The sequence below is a fragment of the Anopheles ziemanni genome, chromosome 2, assembly GCF_943734765.1.
Source record: "Anopheles ziemanni chromosome 2, idAnoZiCoDA_A2_x.2, whole genome shotgun sequence".
Lineage (NCBI taxonomy): Eukaryota > Metazoa > Arthropoda > Insecta > Diptera > Culicidae > Anopheles > Anopheles ziemanni.
Window position 1 is genome coordinate 67,807,259 of NC_080705.1, and position 23,765 is coordinate 67,831,023.

At 43.4% G+C, this 23,765-nt stretch overlaps 1 protein-coding gene across 1 annotated transcript in view; it reads left to right on the top strand.

Moving 5' to 3' along the window:
• The window catches only part of LOC131283091 (potassium voltage-gated channel protein Shab), a 39,396-nt gene extending 16,144 nt beyond the window's left edge, over nucleotides 1–23,252 (top strand). The window contains 9 exon segments of the mRNA XM_058312659.1: nucleotides 8,408–8,550; nucleotides 8,673–8,849; nucleotides 9,693–9,719; nucleotides 11,118–11,231; nucleotides 19,312–20,314; nucleotides 21,480–21,504; nucleotides 21,506–21,677; nucleotides 22,719–23,001; nucleotides 23,074–23,252. Coding sequence (XP_058168642.1) covers nucleotides 8,408–8,550; nucleotides 8,673–8,849; nucleotides 9,693–9,719; nucleotides 11,118–11,231; nucleotides 19,312–20,314; nucleotides 21,480–21,504; nucleotides 21,506–21,677; nucleotides 22,719–23,001; nucleotides 23,074–23,252 — 2,123 coding nt within the window.
• The last annotated feature ends 513 nt before the right edge of the window (nucleotides 23,253–23,765 follow it).

Consider the following 23,765-nt stretch of genomic DNA (forward strand, 5'->3'; position numbering starts at 1 on the left):
TCGTAAAACAAATAACTCGTACCATTACTTATAAAACAAAAAAAAAGATATGCTTGATACTCAAGCCTTTGTTCACATTGAACAGAAGAGTTTGAAACTCATTTTTCTAAATGTGATAAGACATTTGAAAATGTCCCCTGAGGAATGCAAAGCAGTATTTCGACAGTCTTGCAACAGATGTCCTTGACCTTGCATACATTTTACACTAACTTCCGGTGAACATATTTTCCATACCATTCGTTCTGTGATTTCGTGCCCGAAAGCGTTTGCACAGGCTCGACCTACACCGGCTTGGAATGCGGTCCATTGAGGCCAAACGCTCCTACATAGCCACGTAGCGCTTTGTCGACAGGCCCTCCATAACCTTACATTCTCGGTGTGCCGCACCGAGAACAAGATAAACATAAATAATTGCACGACCCTTCACGGTGCGTTTCAAGGCGGACAGAACTGGGGTAAAAGAATGCCTTAAACAGCAATCTCGTCGTCGTCGTCGTCGTCGTCTTCGTCGTCTTCCTCGCTGTTGTTTTACTTTTGGATGAGCCTAAATTATAATTCTAAGCCGCCCCGCAGCCCGTGACATTCGTGGCACCCTGCAAGACAGGCACAGTACGCTGCACACTGCCATCACTCGTCCAGCCGGAACCGGCCACTAAACTATGCTGACAGTAAGTTACACTGTCACAGTGCTCTTTCCGGTGGCAATCGTACAATGTTGCCGCGCCCGTAGCGACCGCAAACGGTGCCAGGTTTCAACCCGACCAGGACAAACGCGCTGACTGGCGCGAGTAATTTATGGTCACGGCAAAACCTAACGGTGCTAATACACTGCCCCGAGCCAATTCCGTGTCCTTTCTGTCCTCGCCTGAAATTGACCCGGATGACAATAATTTACTGCACGCTTCCGGCAAACCGGGTGGAAACGGGGGTTGCCGGTGGGTTTTCGAAAAACACGTGCACCAAGAAAGCTGCACATACGTACAGCGACACAAATGACACACTTAAAGCAGCGGAATCTCGGAACCGCAACTCGCAGTCCGCCCACGAACCGGCGTTAAGCGTGTGGTCAACTCAACCGGATGGCACGTTAAAGCCCAACCAGAGCCTTGGTGTACCTCAAAAAGCGGACGGAAGAAAACGTGCCTTGTGGGTGTAAATGCTAATTAATTCCATCCTCGGGAACTGGGACACATTTTGTGGCGATAGGTTTTTCTTGTACCCACCGTGGCCCGGTTTACCTCTGGCGAATGTTGGTCACGGGTGCAACCCATCGGAGTAGGATTTTGTTGCAACGAACAATACCAATAGGTATCGGGGGAAACGAAAGTAAAAAAAAAACGATCGCAAAACATGCACCAGTAAGATTTAGTGCTCGTCGAATGCGAATGACGAAGTAATACGGCCCGAGTGTTTTGTCCGATATATGGACGGTCCGGTTGATGTACGAATGTGACCTGAATAGAAGGAGCTTGACATCGATGTCCAAGAAAACCCCGTTGAACTATGCAACTTGAATTATGCACGGTTGGTTTGAGGAGTTAAAAATAATCAAGACCAGGTTGAAAAGAAAATAGAACATACAAACACCTGTGAGGCATCGAATACAAAGGAAAGCCCAAGAAGCTCCCGCTAAGGCATTACATTCACCAAGTAAAGATCACCTGAAAAAGTGCTACACTGGCGAACAGCTTGTCTTTAAAAGCAACTCAAGGTGAGCAAGAGGATACCGGATGCTATCCCGTCGCCGCCGGGAGCTGATTTGATTTTAATTTCAAAATTTATGGCTGTACTAAAATGTTTACACCAACAATAACACCATCATCGAGGATTGGTCCCACGAGTCCCGATGGTGCCAATCGGGTTTATACATATTTCCTACAAACACTACCAAAAACAACCCATCGGTGTGGTCACAGGTCCAATCCTTAAAAGCAACAAAATGGCCAGCATCGGACGATGGCCTCGTGAGCAGACTATAAAGTGCAATGGATGCGAATGCATCTTTCACGGAAACCTGGACCGTGGTGCCACGATGCCGGCACGTCTTGGCCGGAAAACTGGGACGCCAACAGGGACACCGCCGGTACTTTGACCGTGTTCTCGTGGTCCGCATGTTCGGTTTCGTACCGGTTCACTGTACTGTCGCCCGGCGCCCTGGCTGCCATTCCCGTCCGGTGGCCAGTGACGTGGAAATGGAAATCCAAACGCCACTACGGCAACCTCAGCATTCCCCGAGAAGCTTGCTCCCACGGAGCCCGTGCTTACTTATCTCCCGGGCCGGCATGGGAGACACATAAATTCTAGCGCACCCAAAATGAACCACAAGCTTTCTGCTCATTCTCCAGCAGAGGAAGTTTCGGAAGCGTGCATCTTTGCGCCACGTTGGCTTGGAGTACATCCAGTATATATTGTTTAGGAATGCCTTTTGCATCGTGCCGGGGAAGTTTCGTTACTTGAATCATTCCGGTCTGTTTGCGCATCATCAAATATTCAAATGCTTGCAGTTTTTGAACGACCATTTTTGGAAACGAACGAACGACGAGCGATGCCATATGCATTAAGGATATTTTCTCTCATTTCGACTTAACAACAAGTTCTAGAATACAGTAGCATGAAGTGTTTTGCATGGTTTGTAAAGGAAAGGAAATTCCCTTCAAACGAATAAATATTTTCTACATAGGCAGCAGTTCTCATTAGTTCAATGGATTATCCAAATAAAGAAACGAATGGTCTAACGTTGAGAGCACAGTCGTTTACTCAAATAGTTACGATAGATAGATATAATGTTTACAGAGTTCCAATTCTAACGCAGTTAAATTAAGCTAGATTAGTTTCAAACACATCATATTTCTAGAAGTTTTGTTTCATTTTTAAAAAACAAATAATAAAACAAATTGAACAACATTATACAAAATTTAGAATGGAAACAACTTCTAACATCAATAACGCCCAAAAGCAATCATGGAATGATAAACTGGCAAGAAAAAATTGGATTAAACTGTAGATGGAAAATTTAACACGGTACGACCCACACCAGCAATATTCAATGTGAAAAAAATCAATTTTAGTTTTTCATTATAATTATGTTGCTATTCATCTCATTCAGTCCCTGCCGATATTTTCTTTTAGTTATGTATACCAGAACGCAATAGAAAGCAATTAATCGAAGGACGAAAAGGTCTTTAAGAATCCTTTATTTATAGTTCATTTTGCCATTTATATTCCAGGTGTACTATCTACTTGATTAGAGCAAACGTTCCTGAAAAGTTGATATTTTTTATGTAGCAAAGCACAGATTTAATTTTTAAACCAATGTTAAACCCATCTAGTTTGAGTTTTCTATAATCCCTCCCTTTAGTTCTCGTTAGCAACTTCCTAAATTAAATTATTGCTTACCGGTTACATTAGATTTTTTTCTATCATTAGATTGCTTTTTAACTTACCTTGGAAGCAAAATGAAAAAAAATAACTGTTGAAAAATACTCAATTGGCAAAACCCATGTACCATACTTGCTTAATTAAAACCGAATGATTAGCAATATTACCTGCTAGTGGCATATTTGGCAAAACCCGGGCCAACATGGAAGGGGAGCAAAGCAACAAAATCATCAAGTATCCATTAATCGTACTTGGTTGTAGTGTTTTTTTTTTCTCTTGCCCTCTACGCTAGCCATGGCAAAGATTACGTCCCCTTCGACTACTTTCCCGGGGATAGTGTAGCGAACAATATTGCTGGTCGTTTATAGACGAAAACAGTAGCCTCGGTACCTCCTCACAGACGAGGGAGAGAGAGAGAGAGAGGGACCACCTCTCGTTAGCCTTTTAAGTAGTAATTACTAGCCGGGATGACTGGTGCGAATAGAAGTTGTATAAGTTGATTTCGTTGGTAGATTACAAACGCCGCCAGAGCTCGCAAACGAATCTAGAGTAACGCTCGAGTGGCGTCCTGCCCAAACGTTCGGAGCCGACGCTTTTCGGCTACGGTTCTCGTCCCTTTGCCAAAGTAGTAGCAAGTCGTACGAGGCGGCTTTTCCTTACCTAACTAGTTGGCATAGTTAACCACCACCACCAGTTGGTCGAATCGTCTTTCGTGGGGCAGAGGACAATGTCGTACACTCCGTGAAAGACGCGTGACTAGCACCCTCGACTGACACGCACTCGCCCTGTTATCGTATCTCAGGTGATCAGAGTGACCTCATGGAGTCGCCGGTCGAGTCGATCCTCGCGACACCGATCGCGGCCCGCCGCCGCCAGCCGCCACTGTCGTCCCGCCTGGCCGAGCTGAACGAGGAGCTGCGCACCGAGTCGGCCAGCATGATGATGAACAACTTCACCGTCGACGGCGGCCAGGAACTGGTTAGATAGCCCCAGCAGACCCGCACCGATCGACCACGGCAAGGCGCGGCCATTACGACTGCCGTTCGCAACGAGATCTACTACTGCTATAACCTCTACCGCTTCTACTATTTTTACTACCGTTCTTGCCACTGCTGCTACAGCTCCCGCTGTCACCATTGCTACCACTACTACTACTACTACTACTACTACTTCTACTACTACTATTACTATTACTACTATCATTACTATTGTACGGAAGCATTGAAATTAATATCACCGTTACTAGTGCTTCTCCAGCTACAGTACGTTCCAGTAAAGCACAACAAAGCAAAGAATCAAATACAACTACTGCCTAGTGGCGTCAGCATTGCTTTCTAACATGTGTCCTACCACATACACACAAACACATACACATAAAATGATATCTGTATCGCAGTGCACAATGATCAGCGTCATACCGATAGGGTGTTTTATGTTGTTGGCCCCAAAAGCCGAGCTCAAAGCCTGCTGTGTATAATAGGGGAACGAAATGCGACATCGCCCTGTGTTAGATGTAAATGTGTGCTTCTGTATGGCAACGAGGCGTACGAACGGGCAATGGAACGGTGCATCGATGCCACGATAGGGCGAACAGTTGGCAGGTGTAGCCTTCTCATATCAACACGTCTATCGCAACGTAAGACAGTAGAGAAATCCTCATGGTAGGTGTGTCATGTGTCAATTGACCATCACTCGGCGATCATCATTTTTTAAAACACAAGAAAAACACTCTCATACAAAGACAAAACAAACAAAATTACGGCTAGTGAACATCGACTGCAATAATGAGGATCAGCTAGGGTTTTCAACTCATGCCCAAACCTGTAGGAAGAAAACAAACGTAACTATCACCACTTAGTAGATAGGAGAGTAAAGCAAAAGAGAGGAAAAAATCTCTACATCGTACTACGAATACGTATTTCTGAGAACTTCAATCTTCTAGTGATCAACTCTTTTGTCGTTCGACACTATACATTCCAAGGAGCGTCCTTCTTTTTAACAATTTTGGAAAACGCAAGCCTACTGTTATATCTTTAGTGTGTTGAAGCAGCCAACTTTCTAGCTCTAGTATATGGATTTCTAAGCAAGCTTTTACCTTACTGTGGCACACCGCTGCCATCAGCTCGTTCGTAGACCAATGTTCTTTCCCAATGGATAGCGAAAAGAAGGGGTTCGTCACTTGGATGAACGTGCAACATAAAAATGGCGGAAATAAATTCTTCAAAAACTACCACTAAATAGAAACTAAGCAAGCCTACGTCTTCGAAAAGGAAGCGCCAAAAGGTGAATGAATATTAAAAGGGAAGAAATACATAGGCACAATTAGACATATTCAACCGAAACAATCATAAACTTCAGGAATGATACAAACATGATAAGAAAAAAAATTAACCTAAATCCTTACACAACAAACAAAAAATGACAAAACACACTTAAAACAGAACAGAACGAAAGTAGAAAAATAGACAGGTGAAAATTCAAACCGATTCAAAACGAGCTTCTGTCAACGCATTCATTGTACGAAACTTCACTAACTCCATTTCGCACGGAAGCTGCTTTCCGACGATGCCCTTTACTGAACTGATTTCAAATCACATGGATAGGAGTGAAAAATGTTGAACTCTTCTTATTTTCTCTACTTGGTTTGCCTTCCGCTGCCCAGTTCTGCAGGGGTTCGTGAGCGATGCACTGAATTTTTTAATGTGAAAAGTATTGCTAACGCTACCGGAAAGACTAAATTGTAAACAAACAAAATTTTTAGGAATGTTCAGCTTTACGTGTACTTGCCGGACTATGGAAACGATAAGCAATCAAAATGAATAAGAAAAAAACTACATATTTAATAGAAAAAAACGGATAGAAGTGTACACAATACATTGGAGAAGACTGCTACGCTTCAAGCGCTAGGCTAAATTAACCGATCGAAATGCAAACGAAAACCATATAACGCAGTTCGATAATAAGTGCGGCATATTTGATGTTGTAGACAAGCTTATGCAATGTGAGCAGGCAGTGTTTGGAAGAACTGAAATAAGAAACTGTTGATGGTATAGATGGAATAATACCTTTTTACACACAAGTGACACCGTCCAAAAGTGCAGATTATTCAAAATCACCTTTCGTTACAATGCATTGGGGTTTAGTCATATGACCTTCCGTACGATCATGTTCAAGGCGTGAACATGGTCTATTATGTTTATATGTTTAAATTTGGTCAATTTACATGAGACATTTACTTAGAAGCTAATTATTTTCAACTAAAGCACGTATCGTTAAATCAAACTATAGAATCAATTGCTTAATAGTCCAATACTATTTTCCTAAGTTCATGAACACCTTGTCCACATTAACATAAGATAATGCAGATACAAAATTTTAAATAGCTTGACATACTTTTACACACACTCAGTGCTTTCTAATCCACTTGACCAGTTCTATAGGAAAACTAAACTAAGTCAATCAATGTTCTTTCGCTTTTATAAACTAGCCTATAAGCTACTACTGGTAACGTACACTTTTAACTCCATGCATCTTAAAAATATCTTCATCTCCGTCATGCTGCTCACTAAATATGTGACATGTGTTGCACTGTGTTAAAATTGGTTCATTATTTTCCCTTGGAGCGTTTTACCAATGCGTTGAAGCATAAGACAATGTTAAAAAAGGATCGATGTGCTTTATATTTCCGTGGGAAAACAAAAATCAGCTGCCCGTGTAGAGAACAAAAAACCCATTCGTTAGTACTGTTGTGTTGTTGTTTGTAGAAAATGTAAACGGGAATATTAGAGAAATGTTCGACAAAATCAAATTGCGTCACGTTCATCCGCTTGGTTACGACCGTTGTTGTACGTTGTAGGGCTGTTGATAATTTGTGAACTCATTTTAACTCACGTAGCGGTACAAGAGCAGAGCAAAAAGTCGTTGAAATAAAATAAATCGAATAAAATCCGTGAACCAGTTTTGAGAAGAAAACAAAACCGTAAACCCAAACGAAGAAATGATTTGCCTTCCGTTTCGATTACTTGTTTTGTCTGCAGCAAAACTCATTGAGCAAACAGGGCTCATTTTGTGCGGTAGCAAACCTCTTGTGAAAATCTTCTGCAGAAAAAAAAACATCGCAAACGTAATATACATCAAAGAGTATGTTAATTTGTTCTGTGTCGAGTGCTTATGTTTTTTTTAAATTTCCTTTGTAAGTGAATGTTTCCGTGAACTTTCTTTATCCTACCGAATGGCGATTATTGTAGGGTGATGGTTGTTGTGAAATTTGGTGTGTGTGTAATTTTTCTCCCTTTTTTATTGTAGTGTTTTCCTTTGTAAGTGAATATTTTAATTTTATGTGCCATTTAATCGACAGCAAATCGTTCAATCCGAAAACGATCCTAACTTCACTAAAAAATTAAAGCTCTACAAAATTCTTGAAATACTGCACATAAACACACTTACACTTTACCATTCTTTTGTTTGGAAAATTTTTCGTGTGACACAAAAGATTACGCTGATGAGTTTTGCTTCAAATGCCTCCGTTCTAACAGTTCTAATCCAATTTAATTCTTGGCTGGCGGAAGATGCTACATATCTATGCGCACATTTAAATCACAATAGCAAGGAAACAATGCAGTAAAGCGTGTCATCTGACAAATTGGTTTGGTTTAAATAATACGTAATATAAAATAAGAGGGTGATAAAGGATCATTTTTCTTTATAGTGGTTTAGTTTGATGTGACGATATTTGTAACGCACCGTAACGCGTTGTAGTGAAACCCACGAAGCTTTCATCGATGTGATGAGCATTTTTCATCGATTAATCATAGTAACGCTTCTTGATCGAGAGCACGTTACTGTGACAACCCGATGATGTAATGACAATCGGCATCGATCAAAGACGCTCGGGAGATAGGCCGGAATTAGCCGAACGAAAACCAAGTGTTTCCAGTGCGCCCAGTGGGGAGTCCATTTCCCGTGTGCATCCTATTCACGATCATTTTTTCAAATTTTTCCCTCCATTCTTCCACCAACTCCACCGCAGGGCATAATCTGTCGGTAGCGGACGAACACAGCACGGAGGAGGGCGATTCGGTCAGTGGTGGCCGCAACCCGGCCATGACCGGTGCTGGGTGCTACAAAAACTACAAACATTCCGCCGGTTCCCGGAAACGTCTCAACTCCCAGGTGAGCATCAGGCGCTGGAAAGTGTGGGTGAACAATTGCAGGACATTATTTCGCTGACCGGATTCCGCCACGAGAAGGGTTCTGCTCAACTCGCACACAATTTCGATGATTCGTTTCCGCAGAATGATAGCTTCTCCCAGCCGCTGGGGGCCCCGCTCGATGCAGAGGCCGCTCCACCGTACAGCCCCTCGATGCAGCACCACAACATGATGATCGACATGGACGAGAACGAGGAACAGCAGCTGATCATCCAGGAAACGCCGCACCACGAGCCACCGATCATGATGGCCACCCGAGCGGTATGTTGTTCTCCTGCCCCGACTTCCCGCCTTTCTTTTTTCTTGCTCGCTCGTCACACATCTACCCCAGTGTTTTTTTTTTTTTGTAGCGCCGAACCCGGGTTCGGTCAACGTGACTATTAATTTCTCTTTGGTTAACTCTTTCCTTTTTGATTTTGCTACCATCAAGCTTCTCGCTCCTTCTCCTCCATCAACTAGCAGCGTTTCAGTTCTGCCATCATCCGCATCTATTTGCGCCCTTTGTTTCCGTTACCTCTTTGCCGTGCTTTACTGACAATTCTATTCGATGTTTGCCGTTGTGTTTACCGTTATGCATTTCGCCCGAGTTTATTTCCGTTTGGTTACCTACAACCTCTTCAAAACACACTTACAATTTTATAAACAAAAAATAAACAAAAATTCGTTCAAAATTATGCTCGCCCTTCAAAGCCAAAACTTTCAGCAACCAGAACCAGATCTGTTGTGCTTGTGCTTTTTGATTGGATATTGGAAACTGAATTCGAACAGGGGTACAAACACCATGTTTCTCTATTGAGTTCCAGCCCGTAGCTCACCATCTTCCTCCACAACAGCGTTGTATTGTGGTGGAATGCGTTTGACGTAGGATATATTTCCTTACTAGCCAAACCAAAACAAAAACAAAGGGAAGGAAATTGTTAAACCACAATTCGATGGCTGTGATTTATTTCTGTTTATTTCCCAGCAGACCAGCGCAACTTTGCTTCAATCTTCCTCCAAGTCTATGTTATCCATACTGTCATCAATTTTGTTTTTGTGTGCTGTAAACTGTAAATAAATGACGACCTATCAACTCCTCCTTCCGATCGAACTTTTTTTTTCTAGTACTACAACAATCAATGGAGTCACGAGGTATTACTAATGAAACTAACATCTACAGCAATTTTGTTATGCTCAAGTCGCAGTGCTGGCATTGGCGAGGAATACTCTCTCTATATTTCTCGCCCTTTATTTTGATCTATCTGTCTTACAAACTTCACACACACTTTTTTTTCCTTGATTTACACACTATTGCTAGTAGCCTCGCGTAGTGCAGAAACGATTAAAATCTGACAGAAAAATGCCCAAATATGCATGAAGCTCAATCATAATGCACTTGCTAAAAATTACCAATGGATTTGTTTTTAAACAACACCTTCTCCGATGATGAATCGAGGTTGGGATTCATATTTATCCAACAAAACACCAATCAGGCCGATGCTTATTTACGGTATTTTGAAAAAATGAAACCATACGCGATATTAAGTACAATATTTAAAAAATAGTATGAGTATGAATCTTTGAAGTTTTTTTTCAAAATTTTATTCTGTTTTTGTTTTTTTTTTTGAGACGAAGTGTTGTGTATAGCTCAAGCTTTTTTGAAACACACGCAGTCTTACACCACAGTTACGCGGTTCATCAAGAATCTTATCTCATCAAGAGCGCACTAATGATATTGACTGTACGCTTATGCTTGCCTTTAATGTTTTATAACTGCCAGTTTGTCTCTGCTATGCATTGATAATTTATTTCGTTTTTAAACTCTATTTCTCATGTTACTTTTATGAATTCAGATTTTCCACTGTCTTAAGCATGACTTTCAACTTATTGCATGGTTTTAATTATGGTTCACTTGTACATATACTGACTGTAAAATGCCCAATTCTATATTTAAGCTTTTCGAACGGGCTGTTCATGTTTAATAAATAAAGGTTCTATCATAAACTCCACCAGTTTATTGCTTTGGTGGAGACGCCTGGTGTATTGTATGGAGGCGCCTCGTATTTCACATGGAGACGCATGGTGGATTACATTTAACTGTCAACTAATGATCCCTTGGAGCAGTATTTCTTTGGAAAATCAGTTGAATTACGAACTGCTGTATGAAATATTTTTAAAAAAATACTTATCTTCTAATTCGTTCACTTGTTTAATGCTCTTATTTTTTAACAACTTTTGTTTAACTAAAATGTTCACCCTTCTTGCATCATTTTCTATAAATGTAACTATGTTTATGATGTCCACTTTATCTAAAGTCACAATTCTCAGATAGTTTTTTTTCTCAAAAAGCAATGTAATTTCACGTGAACTGTTCGTTATTGTATAAAGTTTTATTTTGATAGCATTATTTTCCTACTAACTTACAACAAGAACCTCGCAAACGACGGCGAAAAACAAACCAGATCAAGCTCATCCCTACAAAATCCCCCTGTTTGTTCCGTTTTCGTTTGCGATTGCGTCCCCCAATATAACCCATCGGACTCGTTCTAGGAAGTAGAAGAACTACGGCGACAGGTTGCACTAGAAACGTCCTCCACCAGTAAGCGGGACAAATCCGATACCGAACTGCCATCCGAGTTTGAGTGTTGCTTTTGCACGTCAAAGGTACATTGATTTCGTTCCCTCGTGTTCAGTAGTCTACCGCCATTCGTTTCCTTGGTTTTTTTTTTAATTTTTCCCATCCGTTCCGTAAGTCAATAAAATGGTGCCCGTTGCTTGAACAACCATCGAATAAACCCACCCCCAACCGGTGGCCCATAAAAGATGTAAAAAGTGGAAGAACCGCAATAATTCCGAGTAAACCAAAGACGCACACGAAACGCACCGTAACGGTCGACCGCCAACGTCTAGTGTGAGATCAAGCTTCGATGCACGAACGCTTCAATCGCGCACACAAATGAAACCATCAACTGTTGACGGCTGACAGTTCGATCGTGCCAATAAATGAAGAAAATAATATAACAGGTGTAGCAAGCATCCAGCGTCAGGCTTTTGCTTCGGTTAAAGCATTTTTGGGGCGCAGCCAAAATATTACACCCGCCCAATAGGGCGAGCAAAGCGGAGTGCGGATAATTTGTAGCCAATTTCACATCTTCACTGACTTCTTCTCTCACACATACACACATACAAACACACAATTCCCAGCCCCACCGAACCCCTAATGCCTCCACACGGAGTGTTCTTTGTGTGCGTTTGTCGTAGGACATCCCTGCACTGTCGATTTTTCCACCTTCCATTGGAACCACACAGAACTCTTCCAGAGCCTTCGACCGAGTCCATTAGCTTACGTCTTTTGTGTCCTACTGGATGCCCACATTAGCACGGATGACTTAAATCACTTCCTGCCCTTCGACCACACCGCACCGCACGGCTGTCGCACGAAAGATCGTTTACGATGCTCCGTCACTGCTCGCGCCAGGCCATGGTCGTGGTCTTTCCGAAAATACGTACACATCTCCCAGGCCCTGGCGAACGCAAAACAAAACCACCAGCGATAAAAATGGCACCACCTCCTGACGTCACGTGGGGCTCTATTTATTTCCCCCGATAAGCCGCACTCCCGGGCTGCTACACCGGGCTATCTGACTACGCACATCCTTACACCCACGTGCCACCGCTTCCGGCGATCGGAGTGTTATTTCGTTTTATTCCGTTCCGTTTCGTTCGCATTCCGGTGTGATTCGAAAGCTCGCCTCCCACCATTCGCGCATCGTAGGTGTGCATAAGCGTTTGAGGTGCGAAATGTATGAAGAGGGGAGGGGAGGGGTAAGGTGCACGGGGAGATAGAGAAACCAAATTACCACGCTATTAGCATAAATTGATGTTATAATTTTCCCGCCCTAATAGACACGGTGCGGGCTACTTCCTCATCGTGGCACCTTTTCGCACCCGGAAAGCACCGCCCAAAACACCCTTCCCACGGTCGACCCTCTCCACTCGGCCGATGTCCTGGCCTCGGCCAATTAAGAATGACAACCAACAACCAGGCACCAGGAAATAGGAATGAAGACAAAAGAACACCCGAACACCGTCCGCGTGCGCACACCGATCGAGACGAGAGGGAAAAGTTCGGCATTTAAAACCATTTTGGGACCATTTAGATTTTAACCAGCGAACCCCGAGGACTGGAAGGCAAGCACCGAGGGTGGCTTTTAGTGTTTTTATTTGTTGTGTCGTTTCTCAACGCACCCTCCCATCCTTCCGGCATTGCCGAGAGGTCCTACGGTTAGGCAAACTATCAAACGCCAGATTGCAGGTCTTTCCAAGACAGCGGAAGCGAACCGGTCCTAAAACGTTGCTGTCATGCTGTCCGCCTGTCAGCTACTTGGGCCGGTGATTGAGTGTCACTGTCTTGTTCTAAAATAAAGACTCCAATTATCGACCGGGTTGCGTTTTTCGAACGAGGACTACCTTTTGTCATTTGAGTGAGTTACGAAGGAGAAGCTCCTCAAACCAAAGCTATTCTGACCTCCAAAAAGGGATTCCGGTTTGGTTAGTTTAGGAAAACCTCACCTGGTGGAACGGAAATACAACCGATAATTGAAGTGGTTTTCTTCCGATTAGGACAGCACGAGTTTTTGGGTACCGAACTAAACCATCTTGCTCGATGTAAGCGGTCAATGAAGATAGTAAAATAAACATCTATTTCATTGGTGTTTGTTTAAATTTTTCTAACGCATTGAACACATATCAAAACGAAATATTTGCAACGAACCATTTGCTGGGATTTGAGCAAGTTTCCCGTTTAAAAACCACACTTCCCGTTACTACAATTTTGCAATGAAAGATAAATTTAGTTGGCGACTTTTCCTTCTTTGAGAAAGATAAAATTGAAATTTACAATTATATGATGTGTTCAAATAACCTGATAGAAGTGGTAAATATTCTGAAAAGTTGTTGTAAGACTGGGTTTTGTTCCAAGTATATTTATTGAATGCAGTTACCTCATTTAGAACTGCTGCTACAGGGAATAAAACGAAAAAAGTTAACACGAAACTCTTAGATTTTCACATTAATGTAATGATGAAAATTATACGCCATATCCACAAATGTTTGTAAATGTTTTCCATTTACTTATAGTTTGACACTTCCAAGCTCATTAACTTGTACGTTACTACTTGGTGTACATGCTTTAAAATTCTAGAACTTTTGTTCCTCGATAAAAGCACATTAAGGTTAAAATATTTTTCAACAGTCAATCGTATCTCCCCATCGTAAAATAAGCTTTCGCTTGTGTGCTCTGTGCAAACACTTGAAGTCTTTCAATAACCCCGCAACGCTAGTTTCTGCTTCTTGGAAGTCTTGTCCACCCCAACCGAACGCACACAACCACACGCACATACTCACCCACACTCGGTACAATAACATTTCATCTATACACCATACATCACTTAGCGCGCGTGTTTTGTGTTTGATTTTGACTGTTAACAAGTGTCATTGGATATGATTGGTTTTTCTTCTTTTCATTCAATTGTGTTTGATCGCATCGTTTGATTGCTTGTTTTCGGTGGCTTTTTCTTTTCTATTGATATGTGTATTCCTGCTGAAACTGCAATGTTTTTCTTTTTGTATTTTTCTTTTCTTTGTTTCCGTTCTTCTTCGATCTTCACCAAAACATCCGCACACATGCATACATACGCATACACACGCATACACACACACACTTATTTCCTCGTTGGTATTTTCAACCCTGTGTTGGGGCACATTTCGTCCACGTTTTCACGTTTGTCCACGCCGACGACACGCCATACAAAAACTACACTCACAGTACTACGATTGCGACTACGACGCGGCACCACACTCGCATTACAACACGCCCAAAATACCGTACCGCCCACACCACCATCTACCGCAGTACACTCAACCGAGCCCATCGTACCACCTTACCACTAATTTCCAGCGCCCGCAGGAATGCCGCAGCGAGTGCGTTAAGCCGCTGCGCTCGAAAAGCGTATGACAGTTGCTGCAAACCCTGCGCCCCTCCCGCTCCTGTGCCCACGGGTGGGAGGGGCGTGCCGGGGGCACCGAGCGGGGGGAGGAGAAGGAAATAGAGCTGTGAGGTGGGGCACGCCGGCAGGAGCGCCGTCCAGCGTCGACTCCCCGTACGTCGAGCTCGAATGTACGGTGATGCAAACATATCAACGAGGTGGAACTGATGGAAAACATGAAACTGCTGGAAAAATGGAAGGAAAAACACTTGCCGTATAACACCTTCGCCTCGTCGATCTCCCAATTTTGCTCCCCCTCTCTCTCTCTCACTTTCTCTCTACCTCCGTCCCTCCTTTCGCTACGTGTATCTGCCTCGTATGACGAGTTGATCGAATCGCGAGGTCCATGCGGTCGAAAGACGATCCTCTGGTTGACAACGCGTCGATCGATCTTCCGATCGACGTTGACACAAGAATAAAATTTCCCATCGAGATACGAGGGGTCAGAGATGCTGCAGGTGAGTTCTTCGGACACTCCGCGAGATTCCGTTCCGTTTGCTGTCCTCCCGTTTTTTTTGTACCACCGCTACAAACGCTTTACACTGTCGATCCCTTCGTATCCCTTTTGTATCCCTTCGTTCTACTGCCGCTTAACCGGAGTCCCCTGTCGAAGCTCTAACAGCTTTTCTTGCCACACTAACCACTAACCAGCTAGGGTTTGCCTGTTGTTTGACGCAAAGGAACATCCAACTCGACAACATCAAAACAAACGAGAGGGAGGGAGATTATACAGGAACAACGACTCACTTATCACCGCCACAGCAGCCACACAGTTTTCTTGTGTGTTTTCAGTTTTCTTTTGTCAATGATTTTTCACCTCAACAAGACACTTTCCCTTGCTCTCTCTCTCTCCATCTCTTTCTTTCTCTCTTTGTTTCTCAAGCGGGGATCCTGAGTTAAATGGCGAAAAAGTTAACTCCTTTTATTTCAGGTTTTTTAATAATAGGTTCTAATTTTAAGAATTTCTACTAAATTTCGAAAAACAATTCAATTACGTTTATGACTCCTTTACTGATTTCTTAATCAAATCCTGAAAAACAATTTGTGGAGTAGCTAGCAGTAAACTTTTTTGTTCCGTTCACCTTTCACTAGATTTTAAAAGAGGGAGCATATTTTTTAGTACATTTTATTTAAAGCTTTTTTTGTTAGAAACCATCATTTCTTCAAATAGAGTCGAGAATTTCCATATAACTCGATAGATTCTACATGATACAGAAAATATACTTTAAAGTTTTCTATGGAATTATTAGTGGTTTAATATTTAAATGGAAATCAATCGGTTTAACTTGGACGGCTGGAAACTTTTGAAAGGCAATGATTTTTACAACCTACTGGAATCTACATCTAAATTCTTATTTTTGCTTTCTAGCCATTCAGTTCAGGACCCTCCTTCACTATCGTTCGTCCGTTTTGTGTGTTGCTTGTGGTGTTGCTTTCTTCGAGCCGGCCGGTTAACGATGCAATTCTTTTAACATCTGGAAAGCTCGCTTTTTCAATGTGGCGGAACATGAAGCCTGTTCCGGCTAATATCTTCGCCATTCGGTGTGTCTTTTTGTGCTTCCACAATCTCTCACGTCGCTGTAGGGCAACGGTTATCCAACCGTATTTGTTTCTTCTACAACTTTTTCAAATGGTCCTATTCGAACAGCTCTTACTGGTAAAAACAACAACAGGAGCATTACTACGTCCTTTCCTTACAATTTCTTTTTCGAACGATGAATATTTCTACCAAAACGAAAACTGTAATTCGCATGTGTTCCCGTAAACACACACACACACACAGATTCTGTTGGATAGAAAAATGATAACAAAAAACATCACCACTTTGTTCGACGACCCTCCAAAAGAACAAACAGGCACAGCGTACAAGACAAAGCGTTTAGGGTTTTTCCAGATAAACATTGCGTTCTTCGGCAAATGTGCAGCCTGTCACCCTTTTCCTGGGCCATCTGACCCGCTTCCACCCGCGGGATCTTCATCACCTCGCACAAAAGCCACGCTGGATGGATGATCAATAAATTCTGTTTCATCTTTAGCTCCGTGCGTGGGCCCAAAAATTCACCCCAAAATAAATAAAATAATCAAAACAGGAAAAACCAGGTCGTCCCGAAATCGAACGCAGACAGCTGGCGTCGACAAAGCGAAAGGGTCCAGCTTGTCGAGAAGTTTGCGGCACTAGAAAAAGTAAAATGAAACTGAACAACACGGGCAAGAAGGTTCTGTGCAGCAGGATAGCGGAATGTGCTCTTCATCTTTTTGGTTCTATAAAAACGCACACCCTTATATGCAATGAAATGATATATTACGTACCAGTTCGTATCAGGTGGAACGGGGTGAGCTGCTCGTTGACTGTACAATCGTTCCCTGAACCTGCGTATGTATGATGAACAATTCATCTACTTCAGAAACGCTCGTCCAGTTGAGCCGTAGAAAAATGGATGCCACTGAAAAGGAGCAAACAGCCACTACACAACGGCATGGAGAGCAATCCCCCTTTGGGGGGAGACACAGGCGACGCGCGTAACAGTAAATATGATCCATAAATAACTGATTGTTGACTAAAGTTACTCCCAACGCACGAAGCACTTTCGAGCTTTCTTTCGAACGGTGTACATAACCAAAAAGACAAATCAACGCTCCTTCAGGGGCGGTTCGGGAAAGTTCTCGCGTATCTCACGTATCGCTCCATCGAGGGGGGGGGGAGGATAAAACAAACACCGACCACAATGGCAAAGGGTGGGGGAATGTGTACCAGGAAACCAGGAGGGACCTTCACGCGCTAGACACACTAACAGCTAGATAAAATATGACGTCAGCGGAACCAGGCGCCGGCGGCAAACTCCGGCCAAGGCGCTCGAAGGATATGTATTTATTGCCCTTTGATACAATTCAAAAACAACCGCCTCGGGGCTCATCCCGTTTCGGTAGCGGCAGCCGCATCTCAAGCAGGGAAACCCCAATTCTCTTTTCTATTCGATCGTTGTTTTCCTCTCGAAGACGAATGATGAAAATGTTGTTGTTTAGTGCTTCTTATTCATTTCACTGATTGGAGCCTAAGTTAGCTGGGGGAAACCATTTTGTTGTGCTATCAGGCGGGGATAGGAAGAACGGTGGTGGGTTTCTCTTTTATTGAACCAGAGTTTTTCCAACACTCTGCAAAGTGGAAAAATAGCAATTGATAAGCAACTGTTTAACTTAGGGCGTAGAGATAATTCCTTTACATAGAGTGAATGTCTGTTGTTTTCGTTCGCCAACATGTTTAGAATATGTACGTTCAACGACACTGTAGCCAACATAAAACCGTTGATGCCCAAAGTAAACTTGAAACAGATTTCATGTTTGGCAACCTGGTTCGACGTTAAAGTAGCTCCATTCCACAGTCAACCTGTTTTTAAGAAAATCTATTAAAAAATATGTATAGAAAATTCTATTTCAATATTGCTCGACGACCTTAAAATTAATCCCTTCCACCTTCTCTGTATATCGTGTACAAAGCCGTAACATTAATAATGTACAAAACCTGTGTGAAAATAAAACACCTCATTTACACAGCAAAATTAGCGTTAACATGCTGTAAATATATGTAGTATATCTCCTTCTTATCCAACACATACCCCTTTTCCTTTCGTGTAGGAAGGTAATATCCATTTTGCCTCTCGTAAGAAAATTGAAAGAAGACATAATACACACCGCTACAAAGTATCCGCTTACCAAATCCGCTCTGTAGATACTAACCCTTTGCACTCGAACCCGTTTTTGAGCGAACCGTGCACCAGTTCGAGACATTTCATATTAATTTCATGTCATCAACTTAGTCTGTTTGATTCTTTATTTCAATCAAGATTGTTGATTGGATATGCTATATGAATAAAAGTAAATCTTCTGTAAAATCAATAACAATACTACATTTCATCGGTGGGTTCTCTTATATGCATCAAACCAAAAATTTGTTTATCTATTAAATCGATTAAAATACTCTCGAGTGCAGAGGGTTTAAATATAAAATAAAAAAAAATCACTACCAACGGCCGGTGCCTGTCATTTTGATTTAGCCCTCTTCTACCCCACCACTTTTTTGTACATGTCTCAAATGTTTTCGTGTGCGTCTTTGTGCGAGCGTGTGCTGCGTTTAGAATAGTTTTGTTTTTTGCCATTTTTCTCTTCCTTATTGGATTGTTTTTGATTTTTGCGCCATTGTCCTGCGCGATCTACGGCATACAGGACCCTCCTCCCAGGGAGTTCAAACGGATCGAAGGAAACCATGTGTGTTCTGTCTTGTTTTACACATTGTTTGTGCGATCGCCACACGCCACTCCCTCTGTTGATAGGCCGTCTCGCTTCCCTTTGGCTTTCGAATGAAAGAGCGAAAGAGAACGGGAAGCGACGGCCGTGTGTGTGTGTGCATCTTTGTGTGTGCTTGAAATAATAGTTTTAAACGTTCAAAAGCGAAACTATCACGTGTACGAACCAATTTGGAGAATATTTAAATTTGAATACAGCAACTGAAGCAAGATAGTTGTGGAATTAATCAAGTTTAACTTTCATTTAAAAATAATCTTAAATTTGTCGTGATAGTTTTCTTGTTTGTTATGAAACGAAGGAAGATCAAAATTCGCTCCATAGCATGCAACTAACCGGGCTTTCTTTTTTTGTTCCCCTACGATGACTATCGTTTCGCGTGTACGATCAATCGACAGGAGTACAAAGAGTTCATCGATGCCGAGGGTCTGATGCCGCTTCCAACGTCCGACTTCCACACGACCGTCTGCCTGGAGATGCGCATGATGAAGAACAGCGTGAACAGCAACTGCGTCGTCCCGCCGATGCAGTTCGGCCCCAGTACCATCTCCTACCCCTATCCCTACATGGACACCCCCATCAAGCACGCGAACGCCGGGAACACGGGCAGCCCGGCGGGGGCGGCGGCGATGGCGGGGTCAGCGGGGCCAACCGGCAACGGAAGCAGCGGCAACGGTGGCAGCAACGGTGCCGGCGGACCGGTCGGCACCTTCATCAACAGCAACAGCAACAATGGCGACCTGGCGAGCGTCGACAGCTCAGACACGTACGCCAGCTGTCAAACGCACCCATTCCTGTCGCAGGCCGACCTGACGTCCGATATTGTAGATATGTCATTCGATTTAGATACGCTAGATACGAACAATTTGTACATAAACCCGCTGGAGAAGGACCCGCAGAATCAGCAGCAGAAGCAACAGCACCAGCAGCAGATGCTCCAGCTGCAGCAGAGGCCAGGGGCGCCCGGTGCGCCACCGGCGGTGAGGTCGCAGGTGAAGAAGAGTGCTTCCGGGGACACGGCGCTGCGCAGTCTCGGCGCGAGCCCGATGGACGACGAGTACCGGCAGTTCCAGACCGCGTTCGACTCCGCGGACCGGGGCAGCCACGTCAGCCTGAACGAGACGCCGGTGCCGAAGCATCGCAAGACGCGCTTCCAGCAGAGTGCGGCCTCGGCGGCCCTGGTGGCGGCCGCCGCCCGGCCCAAGACACGCTTCGAGAACCTCAAGTCGTCGCTCGAGAGTCTCGAGGACAGCTCGGCAGCGGCGGCGTCGTCCGTGCCGGGTAGCTCGAATGGGACGAAAAAATCCCGCCGCTCGTCGTTCATGCCCGCCAAGAGTCTCGCCTCGGCCACCAAGCTGATCAACCAGCATCTGTTCGGCATTCCGAATCCAGCACCGAAAGGTAAGCGGTCGCATTTACTTCCGCCCGCTTATCGAAGACTCGGATCGAGGAGAGGATTTTCGGAACTATCCAATATTTGAGCTTTCAAAAACACACTCACTCAAATGATCCGAAAACTTCAACTCGATCCTACACAACATTTTTTTTTTTTCATTTTCTCCTCTAACACATCCTACGCCATCTAAACACTGTTCCTCCAACACACCACTCTACTCAGCACACTGAACACGAGCTGAAACTGGCATCGCCTGTACTCTTCATACCTAACAAAACACACACCTTTTAAAACACACAACAAACTTAACACAAACAACACAAAGGACGGTTGCAAATGTAACCGAACGAAATACATTTCCATCCTGTCCCAACCCCATTGCAACCGTCCAACGCCACTTCAAAAGCTTTACACACGTTCAACAAACGTTTCGTTTTGATGTTATCGGTATTTTTATGTGCTCTATGTCATGTTTGACTACTTTTCTTTTTGTTCATCATCATTTCGCCATTTGCTATGAAGTCGGAATAAAACAATCGAACACAAGTACATTTAATTGAACGGCGGAGTTCCTAAACTCCATCATTACACTTTGCCACTTTTCTCATTGGCTCTCAGCAGTTCTCCGATTCACAACAAAGCGAAGCATTACATTAAGGCGTTGCGTTATATTAATTAGCTGTTTTCGTTCGGTTCAGTGTAACGCTTCAATTGTTCTAACAATGGCAACTAACAACTGTGTAGCCCAATGAAAAAGTTTCAAATCAAATGTGTGTTAGTGAGAGTTAACAAACTCGAAGCTTTAAACTAAGTGTTAGTTTTGTGTTCTACTCCGTTGATGCAGTTTTCAAGTTTACTGAATAGTGTTTTTATAATTTTTCCATTTGATTAAATTTAAACACAAAACCAATAGCTTATGTTTTTGATTTATCTTTTACAAACAAATTGAGCCATGGGACAAAAAACATCTCAAAACATACGTGCTAAATATCAGACAAAACATAAATAAAGAACAAACCAAAAAGCAACGCATTCCAAGTTAAACTGATCCAACCAGGCATGTAACAAACAGCAAAAAAAAACAACAACCACAGCAAACTTCCCCGTTATCAGTTTTGTGTTCTAACTACACTCCTCAAACGAACATCACCTAACCTTTCGGCCGTTCAGATGATAAAGCTGATACTAAATTTGCCCTCATCCGTAGATTCGATAGAAACGTCACCTCAATTAGAAACACATCGAAGATCGAAATCGATCCTTAAAAACAAATCCGAAGCGTCTCGTCTTTTGTCCGATCCGGAAAGCGAACGGCTCCTGGCGGACAATATGTCCGGCTCGGGGGTCTCGGATAACGGTGCCAACATGGTAAATTTGCATTTTGACTCTATTTGTTTTGAATGATGATCCTTTTCGTTTCCGTTTCTGGTTTTTATATAAAAAAAAGCTCTTACCTCATTCATCTTTGGTTTTCGTTTTATGTTAGAATAATCCATTTCTAATTTGTTAGTTTCTTTGCGTTCGAATTGTTTATTTGGTTCTTTGTTTTTGTTAATCTAATGTGCTTGTTCACTTTACTACTCGTTAGTGTAACGTCTTGTTAAACGTTATCTCCAACTTCTCTTTCGCTCGATTCCTGTTCGAATCACGTGTTTCTGTGTCTTTCCTTCGCTAAAACTGTTTTGAAGTTTTGTGTATACTTTTGGAAAGGAGAATTCGGACCGATTCTCCAGTTCACAAAAAGTTTAATTTTTATACCTTAGTTTTGCACTGTACTTATTGCAATAGTTTTTATCCCCTCTTCTTCCACCTAGGGTAGCAAACCAAGAATGTTTCTGAAAACATCGTTATAGTTTTGCATCAATTAATAGTTTTGTAAAAAGAAAATAGGATAATCTAAGTTTTGTACATATTTTTAACGATATAGATAGCCTTGCAAGTGTCTTTGAAGATTTTTAATATGATATAAGAATGTCATAAACATTTTATTTCCCTAAAAGGAAAGGAGATATCGTGGGAAAGACACAGACGAAAGTTCTTTCGTTGCCCTTTTTTCTGCCGTTTTCTTCCCGAATCGTATCCCATCCCTCACCGTGATTGCTGTACAAAGTTTGTTCGTTCGTTAGTTTCCTGTCTAGCCGTTTAGTGTTCGTTAGTGCAAGAGGTGCAGGCCAGCGGACGAAGCGCAAGTTGCCGGCTGCGCCCTAGTTGTTGTTGTTCCTAGAACCTTATTAGGTTTTACGCTAGTTTTTAGTTCTTCTCTCTCTCTCTCTCGAGGGGCTCGGCATTTTTTTTTTGCCCGAGCGATAGGCTGCTGCTCGCTAGCCACTGCACTTGCCCTCCACGTGCTGGAACGTCTTTTGGCTAACATTTGCTTCTTTGCTTCTTCTGCGTCACCACCCAACACAGGGGAGCGACTCAAATACTGATTACTCCGGCAGTACAATGATCGCGACGTCCATCACACCGCTGGTGCAACGGCACCGGCTCACCCACCAGCGGTCGACGCCGGCCTCGCTCGGGGCCACCGCCAAGCTGCCGGCCAGCAAGTTTTCCCAGCCGCGCTACTCCCAGGAGGAGGTCACCAGGCAGGCCAAACCGCAGCTGACGCGTGGCGTCGGCATCGGCACGTACGTGGACCACCTGACCGGGGACCGGCGGCTGGACACTGGAACTAGGGAAAGTAGCACAGGTAATGCAACGGGAAGCGGATAGCCCCTGACACCGGCCCCTTTTCTAACCGATCGCTCCATTCTTTCGCTAGAATCGGAAACAGCATTCTCAACATATCTTGCCGCTAGTAACAGTAATAGTAATAAGGATAAGGCGTCGTTTGCCGGCAGCAGTCTGACATCGAGCGACGAAAGCAAAACCACCACCAGCCGGGGCAACTCGGTGGAGAACCACGGTGGAAGCAGCGGCTACGGGGCGTCTTCTTCGTAGCAGGTAAGACCGTGATCATCGAGTGTCGTGCACAAGTTTTAAATGGTCTCGTTCTTTCACTTCTCCTCCCAGGACCAACGGCCAGCCGGAGGCGACAACACTTGAGCTGATGGTGCCAATGTACATACACACTAGAGAAGCAGCAACAAACCCCCGTTGATGATCGTCACGAACACAAACCGGAAACCGACGAGAACGATCTACATCGTCAACTAAAGCGCAACTGATCTCATCAAACATTGCAAAACCCAAACCCAAGGGAAGCGATCGATTCGGAGCGTCGTCCGACCACGGAAACCCAACCTCAGCTAGTCGTCTTTAAAATATATAAACGAATAGAGGAAGATAGAGACAAAGAGGAGGGAGAAAAAGAAAGAGAGTGGAAGAGAAACGAAAATATATTATAGTAAAGAAAGTGACAAAACGTGGGAAGGCAACTTTCACTTCTCTAAACGCATTATGTAATCCCTACCGCGGCTAAGATGTAGTGCATGTCAGCTGCGACGAACGTGG